The sequence below is a fragment of the Grampus griseus genome, assembly GCF_964374135.1.
Source record: "Grampus griseus genome assembly, chromosome: X".
NCBI lineage: Eukaryota > Metazoa > Chordata > Mammalia > Artiodactyla > Delphinidae > Grampus > Grampus griseus.
In genome coordinates this window covers 127347577-127366859 of record NC_138999.1, presented here as the reverse complement: position 1 = coordinate 127366859, position 19283 = coordinate 127347577, and the positions used below count along the sequence as shown (strand labels likewise).

The 19283-nt window shown below is 47.9% G+C and overlaps 1 protein-coding gene across 1 annotated transcript in view; it reads left to right on the top strand.

Moving 5' to 3' along the window:
• The first annotated feature begins 331 nt into the window (after window positions 1-331).
• CD99L2 (CD99 molecule like 2) overlaps window positions 332-19283 on the top strand; it is a 111213-nt gene continuing 92261 nt past the window's right edge. The window contains exon 1 of the mRNA XM_082681952.1: window positions 332-462. Coding sequence (XP_082538078.1) covers window positions 396-462 — 67 coding nt within the window. The 5' untranslated portion in view covers window positions 332-395. The remainder of the gene's footprint in view (window positions 463-19283) is intronic.

Sequence of the window (19283 nt, the reverse complement as noted above, 5' to 3'; positions counted from 1 at the left end):
CTGGCCGGGACCCAGACAGCCTAACCTGCTGGGTGCCCGCGGGCTCCGCCCCTCAAGCTCCAGCCCCGCCCGCAGGTTGCCGCCCCGCCCCTCGTGCATAGGCCCCGCCCCCGAGACTGCAGGCTCGCCCCGCCCCTCGCACCACAGTCGCAGTCCCACCCCACCTCACCTCGTCTCCGTCGGGCACGCCCCGACGCCAGAGCTCGCGCGCGCCCCTCCTCCTCCCTCCCGGGGCCGCGCCGCGCGCGCGCCGGTTCTGGGCGAGGCCCTGCAGTAGCGGCAGGGTTCCTCCCTCTTCTGCTCCTCCTCCTCCTTCCCGGCTCCTCCCCGATCACCCCCTCGGGCGCTCTCGCGCTAACTGTGCTCCTCTGGGCCCCGTCCGCCCGCTCCCAGCCATGGTGGCCTGGCACTCGGCGTTCCTCATCTGCCTCGCTTTCTCCTTGGCCACTCTGGTCCAGAGAGGTAAGGCGGGCGGGGGGCACGCGGGGACCCCGCCCTCTGGGCCCGTGGGGCGGGGGCCCTGCGCCCCGCGGGCCCGGTGGTGCGCATGAGCGGCTCGGCCCCCGCCCGAGGGCCTGCTGCGGAGGCTGCCGGCGGGCAGGCGGGGCAGTGCGGGAGGATGGGGCTGGGGTGCTAGCCCCGAGCCCGCGGGGGCTGACCCTGCCGCAGCCCATGTGGCCGGTGGGGAGGGACCTGGACCCCTCCTGGTGCTGGGCTAGAAACAGCGGGATACTCCCCCCTTAAAATCCTGAACAAGGTGTCTCCGCCGGTGACAACACCTGTTCCCAGGAGATTGCCGTTGGAAAAACCTTGAAGAGAGCACTCATTCCCTGAGCAGGGCTTCTCAAAATGTGTTTCCAGGCCACCTGCAGCAGAAGCACCTGGCGAGCTTCCTGTGCTCACTCCTGCTTTGTCAGGATCTCGGCGGGGATGGGGGGTGGACGGGGAACGGCGGTGTGTAAGTCTAACCAGTTCCCCAGGAGCTTCTGGTACCCGCCCCAGTTTTCGAGCCATTGGTGTTATTTTGCCAAGGAGGAGGAGAGAGAAATTCTACCAAATCAAGGAAGCAAGTTTCTTAGACCCTCGCTACTCAAAGTGTGGTCCAAGGCCCGCAAGGACATCTCTTGGGACTTGTTAGGAAAGCAGCATCTCAGGCCCCGCCCCTGACCTACTGAGTCAGATTCTGCATTAACTAGATCCCCGGGTAATTCGCAGGCACATTTAAGTTTGAGAAGCATCTTCTTAGAATAAATGCAGTCTGTGGTTAAAAATAGGGTCGCCAAGGAGTCCCAGCAGAATCTTCTTACACTTAACTTACCTCATCTCCACATCCGAAAAAGAGGTTGAGGAAAACACTGCAGTTGAGCACAGAATTGTGCTCTGAGCTTCCTGACACAAAGGCAGATTCAGCTAGTTAAAAACACATGAGCTCAGCAAAAACAAAACCGTGTCCTCTAAGTGCGTTCTAGTGAGGGTTATGTTACTTATAAGGAACACTGGAAAACACTAGACAGTCCAAGGCAGTTTTGCAAAAGATGTAGAAATGTTTCTCATGCGGGCAGCCCTCCTGGAGTCTGTACAAGGAGAGCCATTCAGCATTCAACAAAGGTGCCAGGCTCTGTTCTAGACACTGATGCTGCAGCCGTGAACAAAATTCAGGCTCTGTCCTCGTGGAGCTGACATCCTGACGCGGGAGAAAATAAGTGCAAACATCGCAATCTATATAAGTGCAGTGAAGAATAATAAAGCAAGTTACAGGGTTGTTGAATTTTGTTTCATTTTTCCCTTTGGGGTTAAGATTTTTATTTTGTTTATGATGCATTTGTGGGGAAAAGTATGATCACTTGATTAACTTGCATCTAATGATATGGGACATTTTAAAGTGGAAGCGCAAAAAAGTTCGAAAAATGCTGCTCCCTTCAAGGCTGTCTTCTGCAAGTCTTCAACATGGTAGGCACGTTGAGAAGGTGAGGAATTTAAATGATGAGGTGTCAGGTTTTCATCATCACGGGTTACACTAGGTGATTTACAAAGTGGTGGGGGAAACGGCAAATGGGTGCAGCCGTTTTACAGATGAGGAAACGGAGGCGCACAGAGGTGAAGTAACTTGCCTCAGGTGGCAAAGCTACGATTTGATTCCAGGCTTGTCTGATTCCACTGTCCTTGCTTTTAAGTACTAGGCATAATGCCTTTACACCTGGAGGCTGCCCTCCTCCTACACCTTACTGGCCAAGTGGCCTTGGGAAAGTGCTCTGAACTTGGTTCGGTTTGCTCATCTGTATAAGACCTAACAACTCATAAAGGTATCTCGAGGGAACCAGGCGTGTGTCACCCTCAGATTTGCAGCCCTGCCACCAGCTACCATCTCCTGAGTGCTTGCTGTGTACCACTTCACATATATATTTTTTAGTTGCCCCAGGAGTTTGGCTTGTTAGGTATAATCCCCGCCTTCCAGATGAGGGGCCCCATGTCACATAACCCGGAAGGATAGAGCCAGGATCCCACCCATTTAAGATTGCTAGCCAGTGATCTTTTAAAATTTTAATTAACGCTGAACCAGAAGAAGCTTTTGCTTCAAGGTAGGGCCCCAGTTTCCTGGATCTTTTGTGCAGAACAACCTGACAAATACCGGTTTTGCACTGGTCCCCTCTGGGGATCCGGGCAGTTACAGTTTCAGAGCTACTGTGTCAAAATGAAGAAACACAAAGCAGGTCTCAGTTAGGTACCCACTGGCTCTCCGGGAGCCCCCAGGTGGTGGATCAGGTGGGTCTGCCCAAGAGCCACTTTCTTCTTGGTCCTGCTCCTCGGTAATGAGGTGTGACCTAGAAAGCCTGGCAGGCCTCAGGAGACACTCAGAGCCTCGAAGCCCGATTGTGAAATCCGCACGGGCTCGGGCAAGCTGAGACAGATTTTAGGCTCCCAGGAGTTTAAAAGGTGGTGAACAAGTCATTCCTGTTCTAATTACAGATGGGCTTTTAGTTCACTGTGTATTTTACTAGTTCTGAAAAATCGTCTGAGGACAGGTACGTCACCTGTCTGCACCTACAGAAATGGGAAGCGGCGCTTTTGACTTCCGGGGAGAAGGATCTCAGTGGTTCGGGTGGGTAACAGGCATACGAGGGCTCCACTTCCCCAGAGTCTTCCATGCGCCAGGCCCTCAGTGCCTCACACACGTTTACACCTCCTAACTAGCCTGAAAGCTTGGCACTGCGACCCATCTTGTTCCCTGATGTTCATAATGGCTGTTTGCATACAGCCTTGAAAAGTAACTGAGTGGTAACCCATAACTCAGATGCAAAACGTGGTCCAGTGAGGTTTTGGACTTGAACCCAGGTTTATCTGAGTAACCAAAGGAGGGGTCATAAATGCAGATATATCCAGTGATGGGGCAGGTGACAGAAGTGTGAGCTGTGGCCAAGAATGTGTGATGAGCCTGTTGGCAGATCTCCAAGTGCCTGCTCCTTTAAAAGAGAGGTAGCCCGGCCAAGAGGGAGAGTCCCAGCTGCAGAGCAAGGCTGCCCAGCGCTACCACGTTGCAGGGCAAGTCGCTAACTGCTTGGTGCCTCAGTTTCCTCATCTGGAAAATGGGGATAATACCCCCATCCGCCCCATGGGGTTGTTACTAGGATTAAATGAGTGCAAATGGATAAAGTACTTAGCACAACACCTGGCTCCGAGTGAGCTCTGTGCTAGTGACTATTATTCCGAGCCACATTTAAAAAATACAGGGCAAACCTTGAAAGGATTATGCTAAGTGAAGGGAACCAGACACAAAAGCCCACATATTGCATGATTCCGTTTATATGTAATGTCCAGAGTTGGCAAATCCATAGAGACAAAAAGTAGGTTAGTGGTTGCCAGGGTCTAAGGGTAATGAAGAGTGACTGCTTAATAGGTACCAGGTTTCCTTTTAGGGTGATGGAAATGTTCTGGAACTGGATAGAGGTGGCGGTCGTACAACCTTGTGAATGTACCAAGAACCACTAGATTGTACGCTTTGAAAGGGTGAGTTGTATGGTATGTGGATTATATCTCCGTTTAAAATAAATTCACTGTGGGCTTCCCTGGTGGCGCAGTGGTTGAGAGTCCGCCTGCCGATGCAGGGGACACGGGTTCGTGCCCCGGTCCAGGAAGACCCCACATGCCACGGAGCGGCTGGGCCCGTGAGCCATGGCCGCTGAGCCTGCGCGTCCAGAGCCTGTGCTCCGCACGGGAGAGGCCACAACAGTGAGAGGCCCGCGTAATGCAAAAACATAAAAATAATAAAATAAAATAAATTCACTGCAGTCCAAGCAGAACAAATGAGGGAGGTGGCAGCATGTGACCCCTGGGTTGGGGTTGGTCTTCAGGGCCCCTGAGTTTGGTCGGGCCAGGGAGAGCCAGAGCAGAGGGGGCTGCGAGTGCTGGTGGTGCTGGGATCCAGGCAGAAGCCCTGTGGGCTGACTTGGGCTATTGGGTTTGAGCCAGACAGACCCCTGGGCACCTGCAGGATTGGCCTGAGTACAGCAGTGGCCCCTGCAAAGGTGCATCCTGGACAGGGGGGACCGTCCCTGTCCTGCATGGCTCAGGGTTGCCCCTATGCACCCGTCATTGCAGTGGACTGACAGGGTCTAGGGACTGTTTGCCTTTTAGTCTCACCTGTTTTGACTGGTTTGCAGCCCCTTCCTCACTGTCAAAGGTCACATCCCATCCCCTCCGTCATTTTGGATACCAGGTAACAAAAATGTATGTGTTTTTTAAACACGTGCACACACAGAGAAATCACCCAAGAGTCAGTGTCAGCAGGCACTGGGGAGGGGCCTCCAGCAGAGGTGATGACGATGAGGGTGATGAGGCTGTTTGGCAGCTCGCAGGGGAGCAGCTGTCTTTGGTTTTTGTGAGTTCAGGAAAGATCCTTTCCAGGCACACTGACTTTCCCGCTCTGGGCTCTTCCCCCGCCTGGTGTTGGTGCTTTCCCTGCTGTGTGTCCACTCCTCCCCTTTGCACTCGCTATGTATTCCTCTGCTGCTCTTGGTGTGTAGCGGGGAGGCCCGGCTCTGGAGGTTCCTGTTCCCCAGCCCAGGCTCGGCCCCCCCTGAGGCTGGCTCACAGGTCCACTGACTGGCCAAGCTTGGTTCGCATGGAAAAGCCTAAAGTCATCCTAAACGCGTAACAGAAACAGGGGAGAACTCTTTCACGCAGGTCAGTGTTCCAAATGGCCCCCAAAGATGTCCACGCCCTAATCTCTGCAACCTGTGACTATGGGAGGTTACATAGTGATTTCGGCCGGCAAGAGGACCTCAGTCTTTGTCTTCTTTGAGGAGAGAATTCAGCAAAGAGACTAAGACTGCAAAGCAGGTACAGACTTTATTAGAAGCATAGTACATGTGGGAGAGCACACAGGCAAACTCATGGAGTAGAGGTAGCAATGCCTTGCGCTCTGCGGTAGCTTAGGTAGTTAATATGGGGTTAGATGAGGGTGACTCTCCTTTTTTCTCCCCTATGATCATGTCATCTGCAATTCCTTATTTAGGCTTCCACCAAGCACTATTTTTTTTCTTTAATAAATTTATGTATTTATTTTTGGCTGCATTGGGTCTTTGTTGCAGCGCGCGGGCTTTCTCTAGGTGCGGCGAGCGGGGGCTACTCTTCATTGCGGTGTGAGGGCTTCTCATTACGGTGGCTTCTCTTGTTGCGGAGCACGGGCTCCAGGCATGTGGGCTTCAGTGGTTGTGTCACGTGGGCTCCGTAGTTGTGGCTCGTGGGCTCTAGAGCGCTGGGTCAGTAGCTGTGGCACACGGGCTTAGTTGCTCCACAGCACGTGGGATCTTCCCGGACCAGGGCTCGAACTCGTGTCCCCTGCATTGGCAGGCGGATTCTCAACCACTGCGCCACCAGGGAAGCCCCTCAAGCACTATCTTGAATCTTTCTCGTGAGCACCTAAGCAAAACCCAGGGGGAGAGGGCGAAGGGTCAAAACCGCAATGCTAATGATATTACAGTGTGGCCAAGGTTACTAGAGGATGACCTGGGACCCCTTCTGCACATGTGTTGGGCTGGGAAATCTTGACCACAAAAATGAGGAGGCTGTGGTGGGCTGCTTTGTCTTTCAGCCAGTCACGGTGCTTAATTCTTGTTGGTAGTTTATCTCAAAGGGTCAGCATGAAACCAGTTGAAACCAGTTGCAGCAGGTTAACCCAGGGCCTATCTATCTCCTTCCTCAACAGTAGAGGGGAATTAAGGTAGCAGATGGAATTAGGTTGCCAATCAGCTGGCCTGAAAATAAGATTCTCCTGGGTTAGGCCGGCTAATTAAAGGATGAGGTTCCTTTAAATATCGAAGAGGAAGGTAGAGGAGCGAGGGTCAGAGTGATGCCACGGGCGAAAGATTCCACTGCCTTTGCTGGCTCTGAACGTGGAAGGGGCCAGGAGCCAAGGAATACGCAGACTCTGCCCTAGAGCTTCCAGAAGTAACGCAGCCCTGGCGATACCTTGATTTCAGCCCAGTGAGACCGCGTTGGACTTCTGACCTCCCAAACTGTAAGGTTGAAGTGTGCGTTGTAGAGCAGTACGTTGGCCATCATTTGTTACAGCAGCAAGAGGAAGCTAGGAGAAGCTAAGGGGTGGATATTAGCGTCCTCTTCATTCTTTGAAAAAACTAGCTTGTGGTGTTTCTTTACATTGTTTCAATTTTGCCATTTTAAATCAATCCCTAATCTGCTCTCAGTTCAGGATTTTAAAATAAATGTGCAGAAAATTGGCTTATGGCGGTGCCCTTGGTGTGGCCATGAATGCTTTGAAGCACCTCTGAGGGCCCTGGAAGGCAGCTGGATTTCTTTGGCCTGCGTTTGATTTTAAATGACTCCTCAAGGAGATTGCAGAGTGCGCCCTGTGTAGTGGGCCACCTGTATCGGGGGCCCCCGGCTGCGTCCGGAAAGGCCTTTCCTACGCCCCGCCCCCCAGTCCTGATGGCTGCGTTTGAAGCAGGTGCAGTCTGGGTACAGCAGACAGGCTTTCTTCTTTGGGCTGTGCCTGCCCCTTTGCTGAGTAGGAGGAGTGGGCTGCCGGCTAACCTTGTCCCCAGGCGGGTTGGGGGAAAGGACCAGAGCAGAAATGGGTGGGCCTGGACCGCCACTCCGCCTTCAACTAGTTTTTTTTTATATATGTAAATTTATTTTATTTAGTTTTGGCTGCGTTGGGTCTTTGTTGCTGCACACGGGCTTTCTCTAGTTGCAGTGAGCGGGGGCTACTCTTTGTTGCGGGTCGCGGGCTTCTCATTGCGGTGGCTTCTCTCGTTGTGGAGCACGGGCTCTAGGCGCGTGGGCTTCAGTAGTTGCAGCACGCGGGCTCAGTAGTTGTGGCGCACGGGCTTTGTTTCTCCGCGGCACATGGGATCTTCCCAGACCAGGGCTCGAACCCGTGTCCCCTGCATCGGCAGGCGGATTCTTAACTGCTGTGTCACCAGGGAAGCCCTCAAGTAGTTTTGAGCTCTCCTTTTGTTTGTTTTCTACATGGGGCTGCTCGTCAGATGTCACAGGGTTCTGCAACTTTAAAACAAAAACACTTTGAAAACTGTAGTGGAATCCCACAGAGAGGAGTGCTGCAGCTCAGTGAACATCTGTTTAAAGGAGCGGCCAGACAGCCTCTGGCTGGCATTCCAAGGTGGTTGTTTGGGACTGTTTTCCAACTTAGAGGCGGTACCCTCAGCAATAAACATTGTTGCAGTGCGGAATTCATTACCCCCCAAATAGTGCCAAGGCACTCAGGGCTCATTTTGACCTTGTTTGTATTTTTATTGCTGCTTCAGCTAGCCTGGGATGATGGAATTAACACAGGCCTGCATTCCAGTGTGGCCCCACCATTTGCTGGCCACAGTTGCCTTATCTGCACCAAGAGGCTGCTGACCTCTGCTTTGTCGGCCTCACAGAATTGTTGGAGTAGCCAATTAACTGCTAGTGCAAATAGGCTGTGTTGTCAAGATATTAGCCAAGTTAGGCTTCCCAGAGGGGAGGAGAATGGGAAAGAGGCCACCTGCCTAAGGGCTGCCTTGCTTGCATTGGTTCTAATGAGCATTCAGGGGCTTTCATTTACAAAAGCCTTTATTGACCAGAACCAAAGTGCCCACGGAATTCCTGAGCTGGGCTCAGAGTCCCAGTGAGCTCAGAGGAAGAACTGTCCCAGGAGCAATTCTAATTTAGTTGCTCTTCCTATCCCATTCGCCTTCTGTAGAGTTCTGGGCTATCTTTCGGGAGGAAAATCCCTTTTACTTTCTCACCATTCATTCATTAGGCTCTGTCATCCAGCTTAAAAAAAAAGAAAAAAAGCAAAAATCCAAAGTAGTGCCTAAAAAGAAACAAACAAGAACTATATTTTAATCTTTCGTTCATAAAATACAATATACCATGTGGACTTGTAGTCGTTTGGGGCTCCCATTAATTTCCTCCCAACTCTTGGCTTCCCACCCCTCCCTCGCAGCTGCTCCTGGCCAAAGTTAGTGATGACTTCAGTGTGGCTAGGTCCAAGGGTCATCTGACACCCTCCCCTGGAAGCACTTTCTTCCCTTGGCTTCTGGGAAGCCACACTGGTCGTTCCTTGCCATTCTCCCTCACCTCTGACCTTAGGGCTTGTGGGGATGCCTTGGGCCTAGTCTACCTGCTTTACTTGCACTCGCTTCCCAGGTGCTTTCACCAGCCTCATGGCTTTAAATGAAATCCCATCTTCAAGCTTTTGACTCTTCAGTTTCTATCCCTAGCTCTGATCTCTCTTGACCTCCAGGCTCTTGCATTCAACATCCCCACGTGGTTGTCTGATGTCTTGCTGGTGTTAAGTTACTGAAATTCTTCGGGTTCATCTGTTCTCCCCTCTCACCAACTGAGTCCTCGCCCTTCCCTCAGGATTCCTGGACCTCCCCATAATCCAGCAACCAAAGGGTCCGTGCCCTGTGCAGCCATGTTAAGTTATTTTGACCATTACCCTTGCTCATACGTGTCACTGAAGACCCAGTGCAAAACTGAGCTGCTGCTGGCTGCCTCCAAACCTGCTCCTCCCACCTGAGTAACTGGCAGCCCCATTCTGCTAGGGGCTCTGGCCACTCCTCCATGGCTTTCTTTCCTTCATGGCCCCCATCTGATCTGTCAGCAGACCACACCTGTGCCCACCCTCGGAATCATCCAGCCTCCCACCTGTTTCACCTCCTCTCTGGCTACCTCCCTTGGCTGGGCCACTGTCCCCTCTCACTGGAGCCCTGGCAGTGACCTCCCAACAGGTGTCTCAGAGTTCACTTCTGCCCCCTACAGTCCAGACTCTACACAACAGCCAGACCATCTTTAGAGACCTAAATCGCATTGCATCCCTCTGCCCAGAACCCTCCAGTGGCTTCCAGTTGTAATGAAAATAAAATCTAAAGCCCTCTGTGGCCTACAAGTTCCAGCAGAATGGGGGCTACGCATGCTCTGACCTTGCCTCCCGGCCCTGCCCAGGGCTGGCTTGCTGCTCCTCCAGTATGTTAAGCAGTCCATCGCCTTGGCATCTTCTTGTTTGCCCTCTCCTCTGGCTAGAAGGAGTTGCATGGTGGGCCTCAAGGGAGTTGCATGGTGGGTCTCGAGGGAGTTGCATGGTGGGTCTCGAGGGAGTTGCATGGTGGGTCTCGAGGGAGTTGCATGGTGGGTCTCGAGGGAGTTGCATGGTGGGTCTCGAGGGAGTTGCATGGTGGGTCTCAAGGGAGTTGCATGGTGGGTCTCAAGGGAGTTGCATGGTGGGTCTCGAGGGAGTTGCATGGTGGGTCTCAAGGGCTTTGGAGTACCCCCATCAGGGTGGGACAGCTCGGGGATTTGACTGTTTCTACTTGGAGAAGGGTCACGAAAGGTGGAGCGGTTTTACCCCAGATAGAGGCCGTTGAGCAGGGCTTCTCAGCAATGGCACTGTTGACACTTGGGGCGGGAGAATTCATCGTGGGGGCTGTCCTGTGCATCATAAGGTATTTAGCAGCATTCTTGGCTTCTCCCCACTAGACGCCAGTAGTGCCCCCTCCCAAGTCAGCCAACCCCAAATGAGTGCAGACATTGCTCAGTGGGCCCTGGGAGCGGAACCGCCCAGGTTGAGACCCGCTGCTGTACAGACAGACGTATTCTTTGTGATTCCACTCTCCATTTTCAGTTCCTCATGAGCCACTGGAGTTTTCTGTCATCGTCACATTGCCTCAGGATACACATGTGAGAGTAAATCAGGTCACAGCCAACCAGGAAAACACCGTAGGCTCCTTGGTGAGCTTTGAGCTCATCCTAGTTAGATCAGACGCATCGCCAATCTCCTTAGGTAGTTATTTTCTGCATAGATCCCCACAGGTGGCTTGTCCCACCTAGTTTGTGTTGACCTTCATTAGCTTCAGTTTTAGCTGACGACCTTGTCTTTTTAAATATGTTTTACAGTTTTCTGAGAACCGGTGAAAAAGAATAAACAGAAAAATGAGCCAAAGACTTGACCAGGCAATTCATAAAAGAAGAAATCAAATTGGACAACAAACATATGAAAAGATGCTCAACCTCATTAGTAATAGGAGAGATGCAAATTAACCTGTAATAAGATAAAATGACATACCCTCCAGTAAGCTAAAAACTATAATGAAGTCTGATAATACCAGGTGTTTACATGGTTACGTGAGTAATATGTGCTCTTTGTAGTAAACTTTGAAGATGTAGAAAGGTGTCGAGAAAATGCAAACCCCATAACCCAGGGTTAACCACTGTTAACATGTTGGAATACGGTATTTCTTTTTTTTTAACTTTTTTTTTTTTGCCGCACTGCACGGCTTGCGGGATCTTAGTTCTCCTACCAGGGGTTGAACCCGGGTCCTGGCAGTGACAGCGCTGAGTCCTAACCACTGGACAGCCAGGGAATTCCCTGGAATACCATATTTCGGTAGTAGTTTTTTTCTCTGTAGACATATATATTTCACATTATTAGTATTGACCTGTGTGTATAGCTTTTTCCCTTATTGTGAAATATGACAGATATAGAAAAGTGTGCAAGGCCTTTAACAAGTAAGTATAAAGTGAAGATCTGTGTCATCACCAATCAGGCCAAGAAATAGAATGTTGACAGCACCCACGTGGACCTCTGTGTGCCTCTCCTGATCACAGACGCACCCTCCCCCCAGAGGTGACACTAGCCTGCCTTCTGTGCAGTCATTTTTTTTGGCTTGATACTTCTACCACCTATGCATGTGGCCCTAAATAGTTTAGTTTGGCCTGTCCTGTATCCTTGTAGAAATGGAATTACACTCTATGTAGGCTTTTGTGCTTCTCATTGCCGTTTCTTCTCTTGTTGTGGAGCGCAGGCTCTAGTGCGCAGGCTTCGGTAGTTGTGGCACGTAGGCTCAGTAGTTGTGGTGCCCAGGGTTAGTTGCCCCGTGGCATGTGGGATCTTCCTGGACCAGGGCTCGAACCCATGTCCCCTGCATTAGCGGGAGGATTATTAACCACCGTGCCACCAGGGAAGTCCCTTGTTCTCTTACTGATGGATGTTTGGGTTGTTTCCAGTTTTTGAATGTTTCAAGCAGTTCTGTCATAACCATTCTTATATAGATATGTACACATTTCTCTAGGGTACTGGTTCTTTTTTGTTTTTAACTTATTGAAGTATACTTGGTTTAGAATGTTGTTAATTTCTGCTGTACAGCAAAGTAATTCAGTTATACATATATATACATTCTTTTTCATATTCTTTTCCATTATGGTTTATCACAGGATACTGAATGGAATTCCCTGTGCCCTACAGTAGGACCTTGTTGTTTATCCATTCTATATATAACAGTTTGCATCTGTTAATCCCAAACTCCCAATCCAGCCCTCCCCCACCCCCCTCCCCCTTGGCAATCACATGTCTGTTCTCTGTTTGTGAGTAAGTTTATTTGTGTCATATTTTAAATTCCGCATATAAGTGATATGATATTTGTCTTTCTCTGACTTACTTCACTTATGATCATCTCTAGATTCATCCATGTTGCTGCAAGTGGCATTTCATTCTTTTTTATGGCTGAGTAGAGTTCCATTGTATATATGTATCTAGGGTGCTGGTTCTTAAACTGTGGTCTGGGGACCCTTGGAGGGCCCCCAGTGTGTTTTCAGGAGTCCACAAGGTCAGGCTATTTTCATAATAACACCAAGATATTAAATGCATTTTGCATTATTTTCTCATGAGTGTACGGTGTTTCCAGAGTTGATGTGATGTGTAACATCATTACTCTGATGGCTAATGGAAGGTGGGCTTGCGTCTTCTTGTGTTTTACATTTTTCTCAGTTTTAATTTCTAGTATGATAAATGTCAATGGATATAACCCACCTAAACAAAAGCTTTTGGGGATTCTCAAGTTTTGAGTGTGTAAGACCAAAAAGTTTGAACATTGCTGTCCTCGGATTCTACCTAGGAGTGGAGTTTCTGGGTTATGTAGTATTTGTAACTTCAGTCTTAGCAGGTGATGCCACACTGTCTTCCAAAGTGGTTGTGCCAACACTTGGCACTGTCAGACTTCAGTATAATTTTAGCTACTAGTGGGTGTGTAATTTTATATTTTTATGGTTTTGTTTGCCTCTCTCTGGTTACTAATGAAGTTGGGCATCTTTCCATATGTTTATTGTCCAATTTGATTTCTTTATGAATTGCCTGGTCAAGTCTTGGCTCATTGATCTATTCTTTTTCTCTGGTTCTCACACACGATGCTTTATTTCCTCATGTGCTTGGTTATTTTTGGCTGTGTACTACTCATTGCCCTTGAAATATATATGTGGGGTTGCTTTGAAGTCTAGGATAAATGTACCTTCTTCCAGAGAAGATTTGTATTTGACTTTGTCAGGTGCTCTTAGGACATTATTAGCCTGGGACTACTTAAAACAAGTGCCTGATTTTTTCCCTTTGTTTCCACAGCACCAAGGAAGCCTTCCTTGCAGTCCTCTGGAGGCTGAATTGGGAAGGGGCAAGTTTGTTTCTGAGTCACCCTTACCCCAAGGGTATAGTCCTCTGGTGTCCCAGTTTAATGTGGGAAGAATTTTTCTATTCAATAGATTCCTCAATTTAGGTGGTCGTGGTCCCAAACTACAGTCCCCTTTGCCTGTCTTGGAAGGTTGCCAAAATCCAAGGCAAAGTTGGTCCAGCTGGATGTGCATGGGTTCCCGCATCTCTGGATTTCCTGCTGTCTCTTAGGTTTTGCCATGTTTGTTGTTGTTGTTTTTTACCATTTTGTCAGTTCTTCAGTGTTTTTAAGGGTATGTTTTTTAAAATCACCCATTTTAGTTGTTCTTAACTGGAAGGTTGCTCCAAATAATCTATCCTGCCATTACTAGAAACACAAATTGATATATCTTTATCCTGTTTATGTAACCTTACACTTTCTTGTGTAATTAAAATTGTTTTCAATACATGACTTCTGATGGCTATTAAGGTGGACTCCAGGTCTTTGCTATTATAAATTACATTTCAGTAAACATTTGTACATAATATTTGGTTGAGGATAATGGTACCTAATGACAGGGTGGCTGGGAGAGGGCGGAGAGAGAGGGTGTGAACCTTAGTGCTCCATTCACGTCAACTGTTGTTCCTTTTCTTATCACATACACACATGAGGTGGCCAAGGGGGCCTGTGGACGAGGAGACAGTCTCGTGCCGAGCGTGTGGGGAGCCAGCTAGACAGTTAAGGGTTGGAGGAGTAATGTCAGGTGACAAAAGGAGCCGATTAAGGAATGTGGATTGCCAAGGTACCCTGAGGGCCTGGCTTGAGTCACAAACCCTGAACTGGCAGCTGTGCCAATGCCAGTCAGCACAGGGATGTGAGACCTGCTGTTGCAGGGAGGCACCGCCCCACAGCATGGCCAGGCTGGTGGTTGCTGGGCATATGGTCGGTCCCGTCCAGGAGGTGTTGATTAAGTGCCTCCAGGCACCCTGCTCGGTGCTGGGCCAGCGGAGGTGACTCGGGCACTGGCCTTGCTTCCAGAAGGTCCCAGTGTAGTGGGGCTAGAGAGTGGGTCCTCCTCTCAAGGTTGGGGATTAGTAGGGTGAGAGCAGAACGTTGTGACGGGGGATTGCTGATGCTCGGGTCTCTGCCGTGACCACGCTGTGGCTGTACCTCAAGGAGAGCAGGAGGGGCCGCCAAAGGGGGCTGCCTGGCAGGCTCTGCAGGTCAGCTGGGGCAGGAGGTTCGGCCGGGATTGGGAAGACGGGGCCAAGACCAGAGAGTGGGATTTCCAAGGTGGTGCGGTTTCTCGTGCAGAGTGGGGATGCAGTTGCCTTTAGCAGAGTGAGGTAGGTGAAGGGCTTTGGAGATGCGGAAGGTGGTGAAGGGGCCGAGGGCAGGATCTGGAGGATACCCAGGCTGCAGTCAGCATACTAGGTTGACTTGGGCTAGAGAGGGAACCCAGCCACTGCCGGGCGGCTCCACTCGCACCATGACTCGGAGGGAATATGCTGGAAGTCAGGAGAGGATGGCCTTAAGGAAAGGGGCAGCAGCTAGGTAGCTGCAGCCTCAAAAGAGGAGGGAGGGCTGACTGAGGGTGAGGATGGGTCTCTTGGAGGGTCTGATCTTCCCTAGAGAGGAGGAAACAGGCAAAATGTCCTAAAGGTACTTGCCCGTGGTCACAGATGGTAACCTTTATAACCACTGCCTCTGAAGTGCAGAAGCCTTCGTGTAACAGGTTGATTTCCCTTCTCCTCCCACAAGTTGAAATAGTTCCATTTTCACATACCATACAATTCACCGACTGAAAGTGTACAATTCGGTGGGTTTTAGTATATTCAGAGTGGGGCGCCCATCACATTGCATTCTGCAACATTTCTGTCACCCCGAAAAGAAGCCCCATCCCTTCAGCAGCCCCTCTCCCAAGCCACCCCCCTTCCTCCCTGGCAGTCTGCTTTGTTTCTGTGTATTTGCCTGTTTTAGAGACTTCACAGGAGTGGAATCCTACAATGTGTAGCCTTCTGTATCTGGTTTCTTTCCATCAGCATAATGTTGACAAGCTTCGTCCATGTTGTAGCGCGTGTCAGTGCCTCATGCCTTTTCATGGCTCAGTAGCGTTCCACTGTATGGGTACAACACAGTTTATTTACCCATTCATCAGATGATGGACACTTGGGTTGTTTCTCCTCTTTGCCTACTATGAATACTGCTGTAAACATTCCTGTACAGACTTTCGCGTGGCTGTAAGTTTTCAATTATCTTGGGTAGAACTGCTAGGTCATATGGTAATGCTGGGTTAAGTGTCAGGTGGGTTTACAAAGCTGCCGCATCATTTTACAATCCCACCAGCAGCGTGTGAGCGTTCTAGTTTCTCCACATTCTCACCAATGCTTATTTTCTGTTGATGTAGTGTCTCATTGTGGTTTTGCTTTGCGTTTCCCTAGTGACTAATGACGTTGAACGTCCTTTCCTGTGCTTATTGGGTTATGTTCTTGAGTGAAAGTCTCTCCAATGCAGAGGGCACTGAAGTGGGAACCAGGAGGCTTGGAGCTAACTCTAGCCGTGCTCTGTTTCACAGTGGGCGCTTCTAACATTGCTTGTTAGACTGATTGATTCTCAGATCCTTTACGATATATTGTTCCTGTTATAAATATCTCTTACCATCCCCATGCCTTCTTGAGAGCAGGGACCTTGTTAATCAGATCCATCAGTTACTGTCTGTGGTTCAGTCAGCGCCCTCTCCCTTTCCATGGTTCTTTTCACTCACCTAAGAATATGCTTAAGTTTTCCTTCATCCTGCAAAATCTCTCCTTTCCTTGCCTCCCTTTTAAGCTAATACCCTATCCCCTCCTCTTCCAGATCTCCAGCCCCTGGCATCCCTCTTCATCTCCCTTTATTTTCTCAATCAAACTGGAGTGTGGCTTCTATCATTTGCCCCACCGGTCTACTCAGAGGTTTCACTGAGGCCATCAGGGCAAATGAATTTTTTAAGTAGATATTGAAGTAGCAGGTCCCAGATCATTGATACTGGTGACCTCACTGGGGTGTGGAACTGGAAGGAACGGGGTGATTCTCCCTTGGTACTGTAGGGTTATTGGGGAATATGCATACAGGGAGCTTCTTGAATTAGTTTAGTAGAGAGCAGGCAGTAGAGGTAGGGATGCATAGAACTGGTGGCAGGAAATGTCTAGACGAGTGATATTCAAATAGTGGGCCCCTGAGGCCTTTGAACTGACATCGGGGTCCGGTGTTGTCTGTAAACACAATCAGTGATGCAGCTGGGTCATTCATGTACTGGAGTTAAAAATGTATTTAGATGTTACTCTGATGAAACAAAGAGCAGAAAGTTTAGAATCTCATACGACAGGGTTTTCTTCTTTTTAACATCTTTATTGGAGTATAATTGCTTAAAAATGGTGTGTTAGTTTCTGCTTTATAACTAAGTGAATCACTTATGTATATATATATACATATGTTCCCATATCTCTTCCCTCTTGCGTCTCCCTCCTTCCCACCCTCCCTATCCCACCCCTCTAGGTGGTCACAAAGCACCGAGCTGATCTCCCTGTGCTATGCGGCTGCTTCCCACTAGCTATCTGTTTTACGTTTGGTAGTGTATATATCTCCATGCCACTCTCTCACTTTGTCCCAGCTTACCCTTCCCCCTCCCCGTGTCCTCAAGTCTGTTCTCTAGTAGGTCTGTGTCTTTATTCCCGTCTTGCCCCTAGGTTCTTCATGACCACTTTTTTTCAGGTTCTATATATATGTGTTAGCATACGGTATTTGTTTTTCTCTTTCTGACTTACTTCACTCTGTATGACAGACTCTAGGTCCATCCACCTCACTACAGATAACTCAGATTCGTTTCTTTTTATGGCTGAGTACTATTCCATTGTATATATGTGCCACATCTTCTTTATCCATTCATCTGTCGATGGACACTTAGGTTGCTTCCATGTCCTGGCTATTGTAAATAGAGCTGCAATGAACATTGTGGTACATGACTTGTTTTGAATTATGGTTTTCTCAGGGTATATCCCAGTTGTGGGATTGCTGGGTCGCATGGTAGTTCTATTTTTGTTTTGTAAGGAACCTCCATACTGTTCTCCATAGTGGCTGTATCAATTTACATTCCCACCAACAGTGCAAGAGTGTTCCCTTTTCTCCACACCCTCTCCAGCATTTATTGTTTCTAGATTTTTTGATGATGGCCATTCTGACAGGTGTGAGGTGATACCTCATTGTAGTTTTGATTTGCATTTCTCTAATGATTAGTGATGTTGAGCATCTTTTCATGTGCTTGTTGGCAATCTATGTCTTCTTTGGAGAAATGTCTATTTAGGTCTTCTGTCCCTTTTTGGATTGGGTTATTTGTTTTTTTGTTATTGAGCTGCATGAGCTGCTTGTAAATTTTGGAGATTAATCCTTTGTCGGTTGCTTCATTTGCAAATATTTTCTCCCATTCTGAGGGTTGTCTTTTGCTCCTGTTTATGGTTTCCTTTGCTGTGCGAAAGCTTTTAAGTTTCATTAGGTCCCATTTGTTTATTTTTATTTCCATTTGTCTAGGAGGTGGGTGAAAAAGGATCTTGCTGTGATTTATGTCATAGAGTGTTCTGCTTATGTTTTCCTCTAAGAGTTTGATAATTCTTCTTTCTCTGATTGCTTTAAGTGCAAGGTTAGGTTGTTTATTCGAGATGTTTCCTGTTTCTTAAGGTAGGATTGTATTGCTATAAACTTCCCCCTTAGAACTGCTTTTGCTGCATCCCACAGGTTTTGGGTCGTTGTGTCTCCATTGTCATTTGTTTCTAGGTATTTTTTGATTTCCTCTTTGATTTCTTCAGTGATCACTTCGTTGTTAAGTAGTGTATTGTTTAGCCTCCATGTGTTTGTATTTTTTACAGATCTTCTCCTGTAATTGATATCTAGTCTCATAGCGTTGTGGTCGGAAAAGATACCTGATACAATTTCAATTTTCTTAAATTTACCAAAGCTTGATTTGTGACCCAAGATATGATCTATCCTGGAGAATGTTCCATGAGCACTTGAGAAAAATGTGTATTCTGTTGTTTTTGGATGGAATGTCTTATAAATATCAATTAAGTTCATCTTGTTTAATGTATCCTTTAAAGCTTGTGTTTCCTTATTTATTTTCATTTTGGATGATCTGTCCATTGGTGAAAGTGGGGTGTTAAAGTCCCCTACTATGAATGTGTTACTGTCGATTTCCCCTTTTATGGCTGTTAGTATTTGCCTTATGTATTGGGGTGCTCCTATGTTGGGTGCATAAATATTTACAATTGTTATATCTTCTTCTTGGATCGATCCCTTGATCATTATGTAGTGTCCTTCTTTGTCTCTTGTAATAGATTTTATTTTAAAGTCTATTTTGTCTGATGTGAGAATTGCTACTCCAGCTTTCTTTTGATTTCCATTTGCATGGAATATCTTTTTCCATCCCGTTACTTTCAGTCTGTATGTGTCTCTAGGTCTGAAGTGGGTCTCTTGTAGACAGCATATATATGGGTCTTGTTTTTGTATCCATTCAGCCAGTCTGTGTCTTTTGGTGGGAGCATTTAATCCATTTACATTTAAGGTAATTATCAATATGTATGTTCCTATTCCCATTTTCTTAATTGTTTTGGGTTTGTTATTGTAGGTGTTTTCCTTGTCTTGTGTTTCTTGCCTAAAGAAGTTCCTTTAGCATTTGTTGTAAAGCTGGTTTGGTGGTGCTGAACTCTCTCAGCTTTTGCTTGTCTGTAAAGGTTTTAATTTCTCCATCAAATCTGAATGAGATCCTTAGTGGGTAGAGTAATCTTGGTTGTAGGTTTTTCTCCTTCATCTCTTTAAATATGTCCTGCCAGTCCCTTCTGGCTTGCAGAGTTTCTGCTGAAGATCAGCTGTTAACCTTATGGGGATTCCCTTGGGTGTTATTTGTTGTTTTTCCCTTGCTGCTTTTAATATGTTTTCTTTGTATTTAAATTTTGACAGTTTGATTAGTATGTGTCTTGGCATGTTTCTCCTTGGATTTATCCTGTATGGGACTCTGTGCTTCCTGGACTTGATTAACTATTTCCTTTCCCATATTAGGGAAGTTTTGAACTATAATCTCTTCAAATATTTTCTCAGTCCCTTTTTTTTTCTCTTCTTCTGGGACAGCCTCTTCAATAAGTGGTGCTGGGAAAACTGGACAGGTACATGTAAAAGTATGAGATTAGAACACTCCCTAACACTATACACAAAAATAAGCTCAAAATGGATTAAAGACGTAAATATAAGGCCAGAAACTATCAAACTCTTAGAGGAAAACATAGGCAGAACACTCTATGACATAAATCACAGCAAGATCCTTTTTCACCCACCTCC